Source organism: Haemorhous mexicanus, chromosome 6, assembly GCF_027477595.1.
Source record: "Haemorhous mexicanus isolate bHaeMex1 chromosome 6, bHaeMex1.pri, whole genome shotgun sequence".
Classification (NCBI taxonomy): Eukaryota; Metazoa; Chordata; class Aves; order Passeriformes; family Fringillidae; genus Haemorhous; species Haemorhous mexicanus.
The window spans coordinates 43,707,742-43,726,126 of record NC_082346.1 but is presented as its reverse complement, the minus strand read 5'-3'; the positions used below and the strand labels follow the sequence as shown (position 1 = coordinate 43,726,126).

Genomic DNA, 18,385 nt, shown 5'->3' with positions numbered 1-18,385 from the left:
TGCCTTTTTCTTATGAGCTATCTCTCCAGCAGCTGTTTTCCCATGACTACTCTATCCAGTTATCTTTCTGAGTTACTGATGTTTATTTTCTCAGCAGCTGTATTTCTTCAGTTAAAAGTTATGGGTGCAATTTTCTAGGGCTAAGTGTTATTATAAATGCAACATATAAATTGTGTCAAGATGTAAGATAGTGGGTTTCCTCACTCCTGAAGAATTAAGTGGGAGGAGTGGGGGCTCTGGAACAAACACTTATATGGGAGTAACTCTTGTTATATAAAACAAAAAAACCAGATTTCAGATTTATTGTTAGTGCTCTGTACGCCACCTGCTTTGTGAAGGCAGAACTCTGAAATATACTTGACCTTAGTTTGTCTTCTCCAAGGAGTCTCCAAGAGGGCGTAAGAAGTTCAGCATCTCAGCAGATCAAGGTATGAGTCCTGTTCGTAACGAGGTCTTGATGATGGTGTTGGCAAACAGTCTGCAAAGCAGGGTGTTGTTGCAGTCCAATAACTACTCCCATTGCCACCACCTCAGTATTGAACATTTATTGGATGTACTGTTTAGATATTTGCAGACATATCAATGGGTCATCCAAATGCAGATGAACCCTTTTGTTGCTTACCTAAAGGGGAAGCACACGAGCCTTAGTGGGATACTATCTCCTTTCAGGCTTCCTGTTGTGCAGACTAATTGAATTGCTGGCTGTGACCTGCTTCTTGCCGGACTGCAGCTGCTTGGCCTGTAGTGCTTCCCATAGCACTGTCATGTTGAAATGCACAAGCTGAATTGAATATACTGCATTGTGTTTCCAACTATGATACTGAGTTTCTGAAGGGAACTCACCTGTTACAATGATAACCAGGATGACAGATTAAACAGCTGGCATGCCTCTAACTCCTTCGGTCAGCTGTAAATGTTTGGTATCTCCTGTCAAGGCAAGTTGTCCTCCTCCTTCAACTGAAAATGTCATTCTAGTCTTGAAGCTAATTTTCTTTTTATTTATTTAAAATTTTATTTATTTTCTTTCAGATTTAGACTCTACATTCTTGTGCTCTTGTATAATAGCTGGAATTTTTTTTGTAACTTTGATAAGACAAACACAGCAGCTTTCAAGGTCCAAGCCTGGCATCTGGGAGGACTAAGCTAGACACTGGCTTGTGCTACAACAAAAGATGTATTTGTTCCATTCAGTCTTTAATTTCTACACACCAGAAAAAAACCCAAAAAACCCAACAAAAAACCCAAAAACAAAAGACTGCCAAAACAAAACAAAAAAAACAACCCCAACAAAACAAACCCAAAAAAGCCCTTGGCTTCAAGCCTTAGCAATTTTATTCAGTTTTTTGTTATTTTCTTTCTGGATGCAAAGCCTTCTACTTATATTCATTCTATATATTCAGTTATTGGCCAGTGCCTGGAGCTGCTCTTGAAGTGGGAGTAGATGAATGCATTAGTTATTCTATAGTTATTCCTCTCCTCCTTTCCTCTCTTAAAATGAGGTTAGAGATAGGATAGCACTCACTCTTTGCCAAAATAAAAATATAATCTAGGAAAACAAACCTGGTTAATTTAATTCTGTAATGGCCTGCTATCCACAGCATATGTCTTTGCCTGCCATAATCCTGCAGTTGCTGCATGAATGGTGCTCTTAAGGCTCAGTCTCACTCTCTCATGAATGAATTTCTGTGTGCTTTTAGACATGTGAGAGTCTTAAGTCTTGGGCCTCTCCTTGTAAAAACTGACAAGGTGTGGCTTTTTTGTTTCTTGGTTTGTTTTTTATTTTCTGCTTCAGCATGTTGTTTATCCTTCCCACAGTAAAGATTTTCTGCTTAAGGTCCAAGCAGCATAATCTCTAACTGACTTGAAAACTAAAACTGCAGGAACAACCAGTAGCAGGGGAAAAGCCTGATGTAAGAGGGAGCAGAAAGTCTGTGGATGCATCACTGTTTTGCTGTTCTCACTCCTCCCTGATCTATACATCCATAGGGGGATATAGGAATTACCTGATTTAAAGCAAAATTTATAAGGCATGGAGTAGAGGGTGTTTTCAAGCAAGCATCTGAAGTAGATGTTTAGAACTGTGCAATTGCTTTCCCTCAGGGCAGAAGCAGTTCATATAATTAACTTGGCTAAGATGGACTATTGCATGTGCCTTTCTCTTTGGACTAACAGGTCAGAGAATGTTTATTCCTTTCCTATACAGACTGTAGGCTTGCCTACATCCTGGCCCTGGTCCCGGCTATTACTCATTTCCTTAGAGAGAGGGTATGTTATGCCTGAAAGATGATAGTCTGAATAAAGTTGGATCCCCTTGCTGGGAATCCTTGCACTGAATCTTGCAGCTGACTGTCCTTTATTAACCCAGCATTTGTCTTGAGAAGTCCTGGTGAGGTCATTAGTCTGGAAGGTCACTAAACAGACTTTGAGGAGAATTGCTTTTCAGGCCAGGAAGGGAGACTGAATTGTACATTGAAAAGTTGAGCAGTGCAAGAAGTTTGTATTAACTCTTAGAGTATTGTTTGGTACAGTATTGTAAGAGTGAAATTTTTGATGCTGCCTGTACTGATTTTTTTTTTTCCCCCCATCCAGCCTGACTGATGGCAATTCAAGGGGGAAACCATGAATTCTAGCCTTTGCTAAACAGCCACATATGTACTTTGGCAACTGCCTCTGTGTGCACAGACATACTCACCTATTCAGATGATTAAAGGAGGATAAGGGTTCTTCCATGACCGCTAGAGTATCAAGTAAAGTACATCTTTACATAATTTGCCTGATACCATCACTCAAGGCTATCCCTTTGACTTTCTGCTGACATGTAATGGGAAGGTTTAAAGCAAAAAGAAGGACAGTACAGACATCTTGTTTTCTCTGCACAAGCTGAGAGCAGTACAGAGGGAATTTTATTGTCTAAGTGTCAAAGGAAGCTGGAAGAAGTATCAACATGAAGGCCATGGGAAGTGCAGTAAAAACCTAAATCTAAATAAAAATTCTGTGTTGGCTATGTAAGAACACAGAACCACACTGATTAATTACAAAAAGACACACATGATACTGTTCTTAAAGAAAGAAACTTTCAATTTCTTAGTTCTGAGCTGTACCAGTGATAAAGATGTAAATGGTTTTGGAGCACCCTATCAGTGCTGGAGTAGAATACTGGTGTGCATGGAAGGGGACTGCTCTGGTCCCACTAGCACCATCTCAACCCTGACCTGGAGGGAAACTCTGCTCTGCAGAGAGTATGGGGGATTCAGGAGCCTTCTGAGCCTGAACTGAGTTGCTCTGGAGCAGAAAGGGCCAGGGCACCACTGAAGGAGAGTGGTTGTGATACAAGTAAACACCTGCTCAGAAGACACACAAAAATATTAAATTCTAAGGAGTTCAGCTTGGCTGTAGAGGGGCCATCTCCACCTTTCTCAGGGAGAGCAAACATCAAGCCAGAACAGCACTTGCTTTGTTAAGGAAAGTTATAAATCCATAATGCAGGTCTAAATGTTGTCAGGACAACAGTGCAAGGCCACTGGGATGTGTGGTGTTATTTCAGCCAGACTTCACACACAATGCACTTGGGACGTCCCCTGCCTATACCTACTGTTTGATCATCAGGACCACTTGATAATACTTCATTCAGAAGAAGCAGGTAGCTAAAGCAACCACCTGAAGTGACTAGCCAGAGCCACTGGAGCAAGGTCAAGCCAGCCTAATCCAGACTCTTGCCCTTTGGCTAACAGGAGCTTTCTTCTGTTCATTATGGTTTCTTAAACTCTGAAATTTTAAGGACTGTCATGTTCCAGTCTATACCACACCACACATGATTCTGCCTTAGGGGGCAGGCACCTGATTAAGGCTTTCACCTGAAATACTTATAAGAAAATTCATCCTGTTAAGCAGATTTGAAAACAGCAATAAAGCTACAATGTGAACAGACTCCACTCCCACCTAAAACACTTGCTAACACACGCCAATTTCCTAAAGACTCCTTTAGCTTCTACCAGAAAAAAAAAAGTTAGTGTGTCACAGACTGATGGACACCCAACCCTGCTCTTTAATATACAAAGTTTGTATCAGAGTGATGCTGTAGCTGAAAGTTTTGCTCACTAATGAATCTGTCCATTAAAAAAATTGCAGTTGGCTATGTATCAAGGGACTTGTCTACATAAAGTATAAAGAGGGCCTCTTATTTCAAGGTTTGCATTACATTTAGAATAGTTTTGCCAGTAATAGGTCAGCATTTGTTGAAGTCTTTCAAAGCTCACCTCAGTTTCACATAAAATGCAGGCAGTGTCTATCCATTCCTAGTGTACAAACACAGTTCCTTTCCACAGAGTTCACAGGACTTGTACTGCAGAGCAGACATCATGTGAGACCTACTAAACAGTGAAATTTTACATCACAGAGCTACATGAGCGACCCAATTAATATTTAGTATTAAAAAATTAATAGGACTCCTTGAGATCCATCTTCCTTGTTCTGCCAGCACTAAAGGAGAACTACTTATATTATCATTCCTTCTGTGTAGCTCTAAAGCCTGCAGAAGTGAAAAAGACTCTCATCACCAGCCTTTTTTCCTTATGGTTAAAGGCAGACAGACCAGAAACCAGACCAAGTAGGTGGGGGGGAAAGAAGTCGAAGTGCTAAACTTTGTCTTGCACTGTACCCTCAGCTTTCTTACAGCATAAAGCTAGATTGCATTAATCCTCTCTGTCATGGAAGGATGTGGTTTTGTTAGGAAGGAAGCTAAGCTTTGAATTGAAGTGATTCATTCTGTTACAAAGATGGGGGGAGCAAGAGCAAGAAGGGGAACACTCTGTGGTCCTTTTACAGTTTCTTGTACCATCTCCTGAACTGGAGATACAGAAACAGTAAGGAGCAGGAATCCTACACATAGAAATGCAGTAGAAGGCTTGAAATGGTAACACTAGCAGAGCGCACTTGTCTGCTCCTGCGTCCATCTTGAAAAGTTAATCAACATTAGATACAAGCAAAGAATTAAATACTTCCTAACATATATAATTGTGCAACTAGATCTTGAAAGAGAATGTTCTTGTCTAGCTGCAGCTGAGGATTAAGAGACCTTGAACTCTACCTGTCATTCATATCTTAAACATCCATTTCCTTTGCTTTTTCTAAGCTAAATAGCTTTTTCTAAGCTATTGGCCTCAGTTACATCCTGCAGGAAAGCTCTTAATTACAAAGTCAAACAAAGCATTTTGTTTTAAGCCATTCTGCCTTGGTGATCTAACACTGCTGAACACCCCTGTTGCCCTGCTCTCAAGAAAGCATCAATAACTTGCAGCTGACCCTTCACTTGTCTCATCTGTTGTAAAGTCTTCCTCCCACCCCCACATTTCCCCTTTCCATCTAACAAAGCTCAAGTCTGTCCAGTTATTCAATGTTCTCTGTATTAAACTACTAATTACTCTCAAGAGCTCTCCAGTTACTCTGAATTAACTAACCAATTGACTAAACAAAATCATAGTGAAGACGCATTCTAGGCATCTTTTATAATTTTCTTTAAGTTCTGGATTTCATCCACTTTATAATAAAACCTGACAGTTTCCCTTGCTGACTGCTGCTTGTATTTATCATATGATTCACAGTGGCATCTGAACTTTCAGTCTGCTGCATAGTAAACATTATGCAAAGGCAGTTTGTGGCTTCCAAGTGGCCCATATTATTTACAGGTAGCTGTGGTGCCTTTACAGCTAACATCATGGTTAGCATCCAGACACTAAATATGTTAATTGACAGCCACACAAAAATGACCAGAGGACATGTTCAAATGGGTGTTTGGCTCACTGCTGCTGTTAACTTCAGTTGTTGCATGTAGCTGGAATATAAGGGAGTGGACAGGTGTTGCACTGTACTGTGGAAACTGGCATCCTCTTCTGGATTACTTTCTCTTGGCTCAGCAGCAAGTTCTGACACCTTCTTGCAGATTTTTCTCCTGGTTGTAGAACACAGCAGAAAAGTACAGACTGCAAAGGGAGATTGGAAGGACTGACTGCAGTGGTATGGATACATCTTGCAAGTTACATCACAGTTAAGGACGTGCAATTAGGAACCTGTAAGGTCTGAGTTAAATCGCTTGTGGGTGGTGCTTCGAGGATTAACTGCTTTAACTAGGCAGAAGAGCTGATTTGTTTGGGGTTAAGAATCCATTCTCTGCCACCAAAATAGCTCTACTTATTATGAGGATGAGGCACAGGAATACTGTAACAAAAAAACTAGTAGAGCTAAGTTCCATCATGTTTCTAACAAAGAAAGAAAGGAAAGAATAAGCTCAGTTCTAACAAAATTAAATATGTGGTATTTCAGAAAGTGTAGCTGCTTGTCAGTGCTGTGATAAAACAAGACTGTTTCTCTCCAGGATACTCCCACTCCCAAGCTCAGTTTATGCATCCCCCAGATCCATGCATCCAAACCACTTTAAGACCATGCTGTTCTGACTTCTGGAAATCCCACTGTTCCCATGGCCTAGGCCTCAAACAGAGAGATCCTGACAATACTCCAGATTTCTGACAAGCATTACACTGCTGAATCAGTAATACAACACTCCCCCAAAAGAAGCATAGGAAGTAAAGGCCACAAGTGGCAGAGAGGCCCAGCCCAGCCCTTTGGGAAAGGTTAGTGTAAGTGGCGCTGTTACATACTGCGGCTATCCAAAGAGCCAGAACACAAGCACAGCTCTGGCACTCGGGTGGGGAACTGCTTTCAGGAGGCTCCAGGGTGAGCTGTCAGGAAGGCAGTTGCAATTTCCTTGAGCAGAGCTTACAAACAGGTGTGTGCAACTCTGGCACTAACACAACACAAAGGAAGGAGCAAGAGCCATGTGGAAAGGAAAAAATGCTTGTAAAACCTGTACACATTATTACATCCTTCTTTAACTTTTTACTCTTAAAACTTGTACCTCAGTGACTGAAATGCCTGCCACAAGCTTTCTGAGTAGCAGCCACTAGAAGTTAATAGAGAGAAGGATGATGAACAGATGATGTGAAGTTCAGGTTTTCCACCAGCCCCCACCTGCCCCATCTCCCCCATTGCTCGAACAATTGAGCTCTCTATGCCTGTTTTCACGTAGCAGTGGTATAGTCATATCCTGATCCACTCAACCACCAAAGGACCTACAGCAACAATTCACCAGCATTCCACTGTCTACCCCCTCAGCAACAATGAAATACTTTGAAATAGGCAGGACTAAGCGTACAAAATGTGTTTTTTCTGAATGAGAAGACTTTGTATGGTCAATAAATCAGGCTGAGGAAATTCAGACCTACTCTCACAAGAGCAATGATAAACAAAGTGTTCATAATGACAAAACCAGGAGTTTTTGTACAAGATTCAGGGGCCATCCCGTTCCAGCATCACTTCTCCCTCAGCCCTGCAGGCCTTGCAGGGGTTGAAAACTTCTGTGCACACACGGAAGAAGTACTGTTGACAAGATGCTCCATCTGCTTGCTGTCAAGGCAAAGATAGCAAGTCCACTGACCCCACTCACTTAATATTCTTCCTGAAGCAAACTCCCACTAATGTACATATTTTTTCTTTTTTTTTCTTTTTTTTTAAAAATATTTAAATGAATTAAGATGGTCACCTCTCCCAGAAACAGGCAGGCGAATCCTCTGGGACCCATGGGATCCAGCTCTGGGACTGGCCCACTAGTAAGCACCTGGGAAAATCAGCACTCTCTTTTGCTCCCACTCCCCTGTCCCATTTGTCAGAATCACAGCAGGTGGATCCAGGTCCCAACTGTGGCCAGCAAGAAGTCCATAGAGCCAGGCACACAAGGCACAGCTCTCTTCATACCCGGATCTGGTACCCATTGAGGTCTGGCATGGCTTTGGAATCGGCAGGCTTCTTCTCACCAGATGGCCTGTGAGAAAAGAAGGTAACAGCTCTTCAGAAACTGTTTTCAGTCAGGTGATGCTGCACATAGAGATGGCAGCACAGGAAAAGGTACACAGAGCTTTAGCCTTAGTCCTGCACTACTGAGGACAGAACTATTCTGCAGCCTCCAGTAATTCTCCCAATGATCTCAACAGAATGCAAGTTAGGAAGTAGGAGGACCATTCTGGAATCCCAGGTTATTATCAGGAAAACAATCTTGCTGACAGCAGAATAATTTTTGGAATCTCTTTGAGGCACAGGTCTGTGAGACACCAGAGCTCAGACCTATGCGTAAGGTTAAAAGTCAGCTACCAACATCACTGTCTCTTTTAGCTGCCTCCTCCTCTCTGCCAAAACAAGCAAGCCAAAAAACCCAACTGTCCCCTCAAATCCCTAAGCAATGGTAAATTCACAATGGTACTGACTAGGGAAGAATGCTACTGCAGGTCAGAGAAATATCCACTGTTCTAAAGAAACACAGTAGGACATCAAAAGGATCCAAAACCAATCAGCAACGTGGAGTCTGAGTAAAACAGATGTTCTAGATAGGTCTCCTGCCCAGCAGTCCCACTCACCGTCGGTCCCCACGGCTGTTTCGCCGATGGGGGCTGGCCTGACCTCTTTGTGGGGAGGAGACATCTTTCTTTCTGTCCTTGGTGGGAGATGGTGGTCCAGTTCCTTTCCCAATCTGCCAGAAAAATAAAATTAAGAGCTGCATGAGCAGAAAGCCAGTGTGAGTAATAACAAAACCCACAAAAACTAACAATAATTTATTATTTTAAAAAAAGACAAAAAGGCAAGGCAAGTGCATCAAAAATGCAAAAGCCAGAAAAAACAAGTTACAGTGACAGCTATGGCTCCAAGGACTGTATACAGTCCAGCCTAATCACAACTGCAGCACTGCACACAAGCATCCATTAGGGGACCAGCTTGTATAAAGTGGGTGGTATTCAGTAAGAAAGAGGCCCCAGCCTCCAATTCACTTTCCACTCCAGACATCTAGAAGTAAAAGTTTCCTGTCACTTCATTCCCCCAGTACACCAGCACCCAGGCAGGGCAGATGATGTAGCAGTGAGTTACTCCATCTTTGTTGCTTACCTTCAGCCTCATATCACGGGCATGTCTCTCGAGCTCTTTGCGAAAGTCTTCCCGTGTTAGCTTATCTAGATCCAGGATGGAGCGCTTCCACTCAATCTGCTCCACACTGTGTGGATCATGGGACACACAGTGGCCCAGCTTCACCTTTTTCAGAGTGTGCCAGCAGCGGCGATACGCCTCCTCGAAGTCAAAGATGAGTTCGCTCAGTGTGCGGAAGACAGGTGCTTTGTACATCAGCTCCTCACGGCGGCTGATGCCCAGTGCCCCATAGCGGCCGCCAAAGTTCACCCCCAGCACGATGTGTCGGAAGTAGTTCCCTGAGAAGTGGGTTTTGAAGCTGATGGGGAAACGGTCCAGTGTGGTCATGTTGTTGGTGAGGTAACTGACAGCAGCCATTATTCAGGAAATAACTGGTGGTAACAGTTTCCTGACAAGACACGTCCTACCTGCTCCAGACCCTCCCAGCCTGCTTAACAGATTCCCCATTGATTCAGGCATCACATAGACAGGATTTGTTCTCTAGGTCAAGAGCCCAGCTCATTGCAAGCTGCCCTACTTTCATCTGGGTTATGGGGAAAACAGATTTGGCCTCTTCAAGGAGACAGCCAACAAAGAGAAGTTAATTTTGATGCAGTTCTGTGATGCAGAAATTGCAATGCTAGCACCTCAAGTGTACTGTATTCCATAGCCCCCAAACTGTTAACACTGCAGCATTATTCCTCAGTTTGTTTTAATCTGTTTCACTAGCTACTGTTTCATACACCTTCAGGAGAAAAACTCACCAACCTCAACTTTTGAACCATTCACTCACCATCTCTGCCCCTCCAGGTGCATGAAGAACCTACAGCCCAAGTACCACAAACTAAATCTGGAAGATGGCTAGGAAAGCTGTGTACTTAAAAGATAACACACATCTAGAACTAATAAAGGTATTGCCTAAGCTAGTAAGTGACATACACCATAATTAGAAGTTGGGGAGGATCCGTAAGTTATTTTAATGCAGAACACATACAGGCAGTAAGGGAACAATGCAATCCATAAAGGATTTCTTGACTTAACTCTAGCTAGTGTTTTTGCTCCTCTTTAGATGCTCTTTTGTCTTTTACAATCTTATATGGCTGACCAGAGCAGCACCACCCTTCCTGGTGAAGGAGGAGCAACTCCAAAGTTGTTCTGATACTTTAGAGAATTGCTTGGATTTGGATTTCATTGGTGGGCTTTTATGGGAGAACTGGGGAGGAAAAAAAGAGGAACATGGGGCTTGGTGACAATATTATCATCACCCTCAAAGCGTCACAAGCAAGAAAGCAGAGGCAAAAACACAAGGATGGGCAGACATGCACAACTCCAAGAGGAAAGGATACATTCCCAGGATCACAGCTTCCAGGCATTTTATTGGCAGGGCCTCTTTGGTCATTTCTTTGGCCAGGTCCATCAGCCTGCAGAGTGGGACAAGGGAAAGATGAGGACAATTAGAGGGCTTGTGCTATGCACTGTGGCCAGTTCAGCCCTTTTGTACTATGTTTGTAAGGTAGGTTTCCAGGAGAGAGGGTGGCTCACAGAGGAGAGGAAACAGAACAAAGTATCTTCTTTAAGAAGATATTAAATCCAAAGCAGGTCTCTGCTACATGCTGTTGTTGCTTCCAAGGAATTCATTTCAGTGAGTTGCAGCAAAACTGCTTACTGGGCAGCCTGGGTTCTCAGGGAGACCACAGCACCACTGTGTCCACAAGTAAAACCCTCAAAGGACCTAGAACTAGCTTTGCCACACAAGGCTCAAGGACAATAAGGCCTTCTTCTCTGGCATTAACCCTAGTCTCTACTCAGTGAGTACCACGGGGGAGACATTGGACTGATTACAAAACAAGGCATTTAGACCCACATAAATCTATGGACTAGACCAATAGTAAGAAGTCAGTCTTGGGAGATTCTCCATATGCTCTTCAAGAGAGTCAATGAACATCAAGTGCTTATTGCCAGGAACTTCTGGGCCACAGCAGTTCCCAAAGGAACAAGGGAATTTCTTGTTCAAAGTATGAGTCACCAAAAGCTTAGTGAGCCTAGATTCTGCAAAAGCACTCACAGGCGCTATGAAATCAGACCTGTAAAGATACTTCGCTTTAACAAAGCTTTTGTAGGGTAGGACCTAATTTCAGAATCCCTCAGAAGTTCATATAGTTACATTCCAATTAGAAACAGGCAGAATATGCACATTTTTGCAATACATTATCTTTGGTCTACTGGATTTACTGATTCATGACAAAAAATCCCTACTCTCTTTCTTGAGAAAGACCACACACAGCTATGCCCCAGGCAATAGACAATAAAGTTACCCTAAGCAGGATGCAGCTGCAGTAATGAAAGCCCTAAGTGCCACTAGACCTTGGGCAAGGGATGGAGAAAATGCAGTGTGTATAGCAGGGCTCCAACAACAAAGAAAGGATTAAATGCTGTAGAGGCTGCCAGTACTTACCCAGTCAGAGGTCTGCTCTTCTTAATCTCAAAGAATTGTGTCCCAGTGTGATTGTACCTGGAAGCAAGAAGTTAAGGGCTTGGCAGCTTGGAAAGTAGAGTTTGAAGAAAACTTGTCTGAAAGATGTTCATGTTATTTACTATTCTCACAGCAAAGTCATGATCCCACAAATGTAGCAGCAACAAAAGAAAATCCCTACCTCCCTTTCCTACATTTATCCCACTTACACATCTCCTTATTTCCACTGTATTTCCTTGTCAATTCTTCTCTTCCTCCTACCCACACATGGGCTTCCACTCCAATTCCCAAAGGTTTATGCTGACAGCACATGCTCTGCTCAGCTTTCCAGTTACCAGGGCAGAACAGTTTGATAAATCTCTTCCTGCTCCAATCTACACATAATACATGGAGCAATTCATGGTACCTTATTCTAAGATTGACTGGGATCCAATCCAGAGCACAACCACCCTGAATGGGTGAAAGATGCCAAAAGGTCAACCTTCTTACCTTGAATTAGGGCTGAAGCCAGAGATAGATCTGTATCTCATCAGTGAGATTACACTGTGTTTGCATGGCATATACCTGCTCTCCAGCACAACAGGAATGGAGAAATCTCATTCCCAGAACACAGCCACACAGGCAGCTCTGCATATAAAGGGGCAGCACACCACAGATGCACAAAAGCAGGGTGGCTGAATGTTGTTTAGACAGAGAAGAGTGATTGAGTAGGATGACCTGAGAAGGTTTGCCCATCACCACAACTCACCCACATCTTAACAATGAGGTGATGCAGTTTGTAGTACATCTGACACTTGGCTGTCAGGATCTCAGATATGTGTGTTTTTAATGAAATACCACTGTAAAGCCACTGACCTAGAAGAGTGGGTAGTGGGGAAAGGCCTTTGACAACATGCTCATTTGTTACCTGCAGCGAACAGAAACAGAAGGTAACTTGGGCAAAAAAAGAAAAGAAATGGAGCAGCAAAACAAAACATTATCCCAAGTCCAGGTTCCTGTTTTCAGGGAAGAAGTTTCACTTCTCCTCCAGCCACAACTAGAGCTTTTCTGTATGTCACAGGGAAAGAAAGTCCTCTTGCTCTTTCCTCCTGGGTTATCACCCCAGTGAGTAAGGTAACAGCAAAGGATACTGAAGCTCCCTGATGTAGCGCTGTACAGCTTCCAGGCGCTCAGGGATGGGGGTAGACGGCTGGAACACAGGCACACTTGGTATGGGAATCTGAAATGAGGAGCAGAACATAAATCACTTCTTCCAAACCTCTCCAGCTTCTTGCTGAACTCAGTGACACATAGCTATAGGGAGCATGTTCCTGTGAAACCAGACCTTTTTTGCTGCCCAAAGTGACCACACCAGAAACATTCCTCTATTTCCACAATGGAAGCTGGGAAGGGATTCAGAATGAGGCATCACCACAGAGCTGCAAGAGAAACTGTGTGAAAAGGTCCTGCATTTATGCAATGTTACATTGGACAAAATAGATAGAATTAACTGACAAGGCAAGATACAAGACAGGAAAGGAATCATCAGAGGGAGCATGGCCTTATTTGAGTATTGAAACTGAACGGCACAAAACAAAAATAAAAGAAAGAGGGAAAAATGGACAATGAGTTTTACAATATCACCAGAGTGTGGAACAATCCTGCAAGCAAAGGTAGAAAGGTCCTTCACTGCTTCCTGGCATTTCAGATGAGGTGACACTGACTAGAAGACAGGCTTGACAGCATGACTCCCTGCCCTGCAGTATCTGCTGTTTTGAATTACATGGTCAGAGAATGACTTCTGGATGTTCACCTTTCAGACTGCTGTCCCATTCTGAGGCCTCAGCCTTATGGGTCCAGTCAGATTTTCCTCACCATTTTCACCTTTTGCTTTTCAGGGGATAACCATAGTCTTGTCAGCAGCTGAGAAAATGTGTCTAAGGAAAAAGAAGGGACCTGCCTACAGGACAAACAAAAAGAAGACACAAGTTTGGGATGACTGATAGGCTTGGAGAAACAGCCCAATATTTTCTCCCTGAAAGATATCTCATGCCTTGCTAATATGAGACTGCATCTTTTCTTAGCTGTTTGGCTTTTAACATTTCAGTTCCTCCTCAGACTTCCCCCAGAGCTGGCCTATCCACAGCTATGAAAGAGTGAGTCAGAGCCAGTTCTTCCTTTGAGCCTTCCACTCTGCTATGCACAACTGCCTCTGCTGGACATGGTTTCATAGCCAGTGGTACTGCTTAGCGCACCCTTCACGTGTATTTATGTGGCCACTCATTTCCATATACTTCCTTCTTCTCTCCTGTGTTGGTACAAGTGACAGGTGAACCAGGTCAGGCCCCTGGACCAACTGAAAGCTGAGCCAGCGAGCATGGGTAGTTTTCAGCCAGTTCAGTTCCCTTTCCTGGCTGGCCACATGGCTGCACTCTGCTTGTGCTCCCCCATGGTACAAGGGCCGTGTACAGAGACTGCTTAACCTTGAGGTGCTGCCTCTCACATCGCACAGAGGCACCAGATGCCTCACTCGCAGGGGGCAGCACAGGCATGGTGGGAGCAGATGTGAAACTGGTTTGTTCAGCTGCAGCAGGAGCAGGGAAGGCTCCAGAGAGTGGCACAGGCATGGAGCCATCTCTGGTAGTGCATGAGCTGAGTCAGTTTGGATGCTGTGAGCTGACACACTGAGTCATAGGAAATAATTTCCAGGCAGAAACAACGAAAGAGGTAACAATCAGGGCAGGCTGACTATTTAATTTTGATTTTTTTTCTTCAGCATGAAGACTAATGCTTTTCAGAGGAGACAGACAGATTAAGTGCATGTTGACAGCAGAGACTAATGATTCTGGGTAGTTCCTCCTCCCTTTACTAGTACAGACCCCCAATCTCCTTTTTCTCAAAGGACTGTGCAACACTGAGACAGCATAATGGCAATCAGTTCAGCAGGGGACTAGTTAATGTGGAAGAGCCTCCTGCACCTCAAGTAATTAAACTGATGAAAGTACACTGTGCTCTCTCTCAGATCTGGGCCTGCAGCCCAGACTGGGCTACAGTTTCTTTTTGCATCAGGTCTATAGCATTTTAATAGGACAATAGAAGCAGAAGTAGAGGAATAAGGTCTCCATCCCTCAATTCCACACTGACAGGACAAGAGAACCTTAAAATTTTTTTTTCCCCAGCATCATCCAGGGCATATCTCCAAAGAGCTATAAATATTAGTTAGTTTTCACAGTCCTTCAGAAAGCAGAGAAGAATTTATTTATAACAGAAAAGATAGGCAATCAGATCTATTTTGACTTCCCTCTAGCTATTATGAAAGCTGAAGAGAGCCCAGATTTCCCAAAGTATACAACTTCTGCCAGGCTTAGCAGACCAAATGAACACACCCTCGATCCCTCATCACTTGTGTGGAGTAGCTGCATTACCCCACTCCTAGATTCAGGCATCCTGGCAGGCTGTCTATATGCACGGGATCGGGACTCTGCTTTTAGAAAGGGGATCCTAAGAACAACCTAGATTTTCATTTACAAGTGGGCCATGCTGTATGTGAGGAAAGGTAGATGGGAGTGAGGCACAGGCAAAGCTCCACCCTTTTCGGTATCACAGAGGTGCTCTTCTGGCCAGCCTAGTTTAGCAACAGTTTCTTTTATGGTACTTATGTGTATCCAAGCTCCTCCCTCTACTCTTCCTTCTGCAAATATCACAGGAGCAGTATCAGCCTTGATTGAGAGCCTGACTGAAAAAAAAAAAAGATTATTTTTTCTGGTCTCTTGTTCTGAATCCATTAGATGCAACTCTTACTGTCGTTGGCCTCATAACCATCTCATTTAAAATCCATTATTTCTTTATGAGCCAAGCACACATCACTTTGTACTTCCAGCTTGGACCCATTTGATAGTTCCAGCAGCTTGAAGCATGGCAGTACTCCACCCTGTTGCTGGAAAAAACACAACCTATAGGAAAGTGGCACTCACCCCAAGTCTACTGGAAGGAAATAGAGACTATAGGAGCTCTCTGAGCTCTCAGACTCCAGTGAGAGACACAGCACCTGAAGCTGATCTGTAAACACGTGTCTAATCACAGCCTCCTCCAGCCATCATTTTATAGTATTTTAGTTTATTGACAGCTTTTTTGAGAGCTATTTCCCCCAACACATAATGCTGGCTATGATCCATGGCCAAAATTTTGGAGTAGGTAAGTCACTGTCCCATTCCCAACACCTAAAAAGGACTATTCACCCTCCAGCATATGGAGAGAACCTGGCTTTTAAAAGGAGCTAGCCTTGCACAGTACACTTACTGCCCTGATTCTCATCTGTTGCACCAGCCTTTCAAAGAAACTTGATGGCACAGAGACAAGTAGTGATAAGCACTCAAAGAAAGAAAATACATCCCTACAGGGGAGAAGGAGCTAAGGAAACAGAGCTCATCCATCCTTGTGGTTTCCTGAACTCCAGTATCCTCACAGATGTATGGCGAGTGAGCTTGGGAATGGCATCTCAGGTGGCAGAGTGCTGAATACAGCTTACAGATCTATTTCCCAGGGGTGCTAACAGATGCACAAAACCCCTCAACAACCCAAAACCCAACAACTCTCAAAACAAAACAGCCCAATTTTGCCTCTTATCACAAGACCTCAGACCACTGGTGTCCCCTAATTGTAACCGTCTTGGATGAAGACTCTAAAGCGAGAACAGTGGAACTTCTTCAGATAAGATGAAAACAAGGGACTGAACACTGTATCTCCCCACCCATCATTCACTGGAGTCTTGTTTGTCAGCTGATTTCTTCCATTTCCCTCACCTTTTTTGACCAAATCAATCCTTATGGTTAGGAAATTAGGTAGTGTGTGTTCTGACTGATCTGAAACATGTTTTCAGCCTTCACCTAGGCTCAGGACAAAGTCACAGGAAAGGAAGGAAATCTGAAAAGGAAGGAAAAGTCTAGTGGAGTTAGAATAGGGACTGTAATCAGGACTCAGGATTTGTTCCAGCTGCTGCCACTGATGCCTCTGACTCTGCTGCACAAAGGATGTTGTATCACATACTTCTCCAGAATTCCTCATGGAAAGCAGTATAGATTGTTTGTGTAGTATATAATAGCATGTTCTTCCATACTTCAAATTACCTTCCCAAGGAGGTAAGTCCTTGCTAAAAAAAACTGAGATGAAAAAGCATCATCTTTTTGTATCTGAATTTCCACTATTAGAGTCATGGGAATACTCTTACAACCTGCCAGTGGAGTGACACACCAAATGTTTGCAGTGTCCTTTGTTCACAGTATGCCAATAAAAGGGAGAGATTTTTCTCCAGCTGAGATGCAATACAGATAGCAACAATCACAAGAGTTCACACTGAAATGTTTCAGTATGGTACAAGGCTCAGTGAAATGGTCAGTGGTTCCTCTTTTCATAGAGTTCTCTGCAGCAAGGCCAGGAATGTGCTTAGAAATCTCACCTGACCCTCCACCAGCAATAAGCTCTGCAAGCGTTTGCTAACTCCTCTTAAAACATTTGGCATCAAAAGTCTTTTCTGACAGACAGTTCTGTTTCAGAATGCCTTTTGGTGTGGGAGACTGTACCCAAATCAGATTTCTTCAGGTGCAAAGTCTCACTTCCGTCTGTCTCAAACCCCCACCTCAAGTATTTGGGCTCCTCTAAATTTAACTCTCCTCATCTTTTCATCATTTATCCAGTCTTTCTCTTTAGCCACTGCCCATTCCTCCCTTTCGCCCTCCAGGCTGCTCACACATTAGCTACCTGAAGTCCGTTTTCCAGCAAGGCCGCAGAAGAAGAGGGTGCTGCTGGCGCACCAGGCACGGCAGAGCCCCATAGATACCCTCTCGCACTCCAAGTTAAAGTGTGGCTTCGCTTCCAGCAGAGCAGTCCCGGGGCCCGTTTATCCCAGGGATCGCTCCCGAGCCGGAGAGACCGGCCTCCTAAGGGGACAGGCGGGCGCCTCCTCCCAGCGGGATGCCTCCGTTTCCCCCTTCCCTTCGTCCGCCCTGTGGGGGACGGTCCGCTCCGGGAGCTTCCTCTGGGACCCCGCGCCGCACCAGCTCCGGGGTGGGGTGGGGGGGTCTCACCTTGGGCAGGTCGGCGGCGCCCCGGATCCTCTGCGCCACCCGATCCCCTTCGGGGTGGATCCTGCCCACATGCCGCCACATCCGCTCCCAGGTGGGCTCATCCACGGGCAGCCCGCCGCGGTTGACGAAGAAGGGGACGCCGCCGTCGCGAAGATCCTCCTCGCCCTCCTCCTCCTGCTGCTCTTCGTCCCGCGGTGCCGCCGCCTCGCCGGACGGGGGCTGCCTGGCCGCCGCGGCCCCGTCGCCCCCCGGCAGCGGCATCGCCGCGCCCGCACTCAGCGCCTGCCGCCCACCGCCGGGCCGCCGGGGGCCGCGCCCCGCATGGCCGGCGGTCCGGGCACGGGGCGTCACCGCCCCCGCCTCGCCCCCGGAGATATCAGAGCGCAGGGCTCGCCGCTAGAAAGGGAGAAAAAGCCGGGCGGGGCGGTGCCGGGTGCCGCATCAGGCCGCCGCCGCGGCGGGGGAGGCGCCGGCGGCCGGAGCGCCCGCGGCAGTGACGGCGGGCACCGCGCTGGGCGGGCCTGCCGCCGGGGCGACCCCACCGCGCCGCCTCCCGGGCGCTCCGCGGGGCGGGCGGGCACAGCCGCCTCCCGAGCGGGGGCTGCATGCGGGGGAACAAAGCCCCGAGCAGGGCGGGGCGGGGCTGGGCGGGGCCGTGCCGGGCCGGGCGCCGCTCCCCTCCGCCCTGCTCCGCCCTGGGCCGAGTCTCAGCGTGCGCCCACCGCCGTGGCGGAGCCGGGCTGCCGCTGGCGGGGCGCGGCCGGGCGAGCAGCGGTGTCGCTGCCCTCGGACGATAAGGCAGATAGGGACGATAAGGGAGGTGGCTGTGGCCCGGCGATAAGGGGGC

The 18,385-nt window shown here is 45.5% G+C and overlaps 1 protein-coding gene across 1 annotated transcript; it reads right to left on the bottom strand.

Moving 5' to 3' along the window:
• Positions 1-2,862: 2,862 nt before the first annotated feature.
• Positions 2,863-17,814, bottom strand: VASH1 (vasohibin 1). The gene is made up of 7 exons (XM_059850044.1): positions 17,539-17,814; positions 12,607-12,695; positions 11,459-11,515; positions 10,350-10,424; positions 8,986-9,367; positions 8,463-8,575; positions 2,863-7,873 (listed from the first exon to the last, which is right to left on the bottom strand). Exons 1-7 carry the CDS (start codon positions 17,797-17,799, stop codon positions 7,801-7,803), a joined length of 1,050 nt encoding a protein of 349 aa, XP_059706027.1. The 5' UTR covers positions 17,800-17,814; the 3' UTR covers positions 2,863-7,800.
• Between the last annotated feature and the right edge of the window lie 571 nt (positions 17,815-18,385).

Excerpts from the sequence above, each read along its gene's own strand:
- VASH1 (XM_059850044.1), bottom strand. The coding sequence starts at position 17,799 with ATGCCGCTGCCGGGGGGCGACGGGGCCGCGGCGGCCAGGCAGCCCCCG. Across the intron at positions 10,425-11,458 it reads AAGAGCAGACCTCTGACTGG|GCTGATGGACCTGGCCAAAG; the intron begins GTAAGTACTGGC and ends CCCACTCTGCAG. Across the intron at positions 9,368-10,349 it reads GAAGCTGTGATCCTGGGAAT|TTACCTCACCAACAACATGA; the intron begins GTATCCTTTCCT and ends GGCTGCTGTCAG.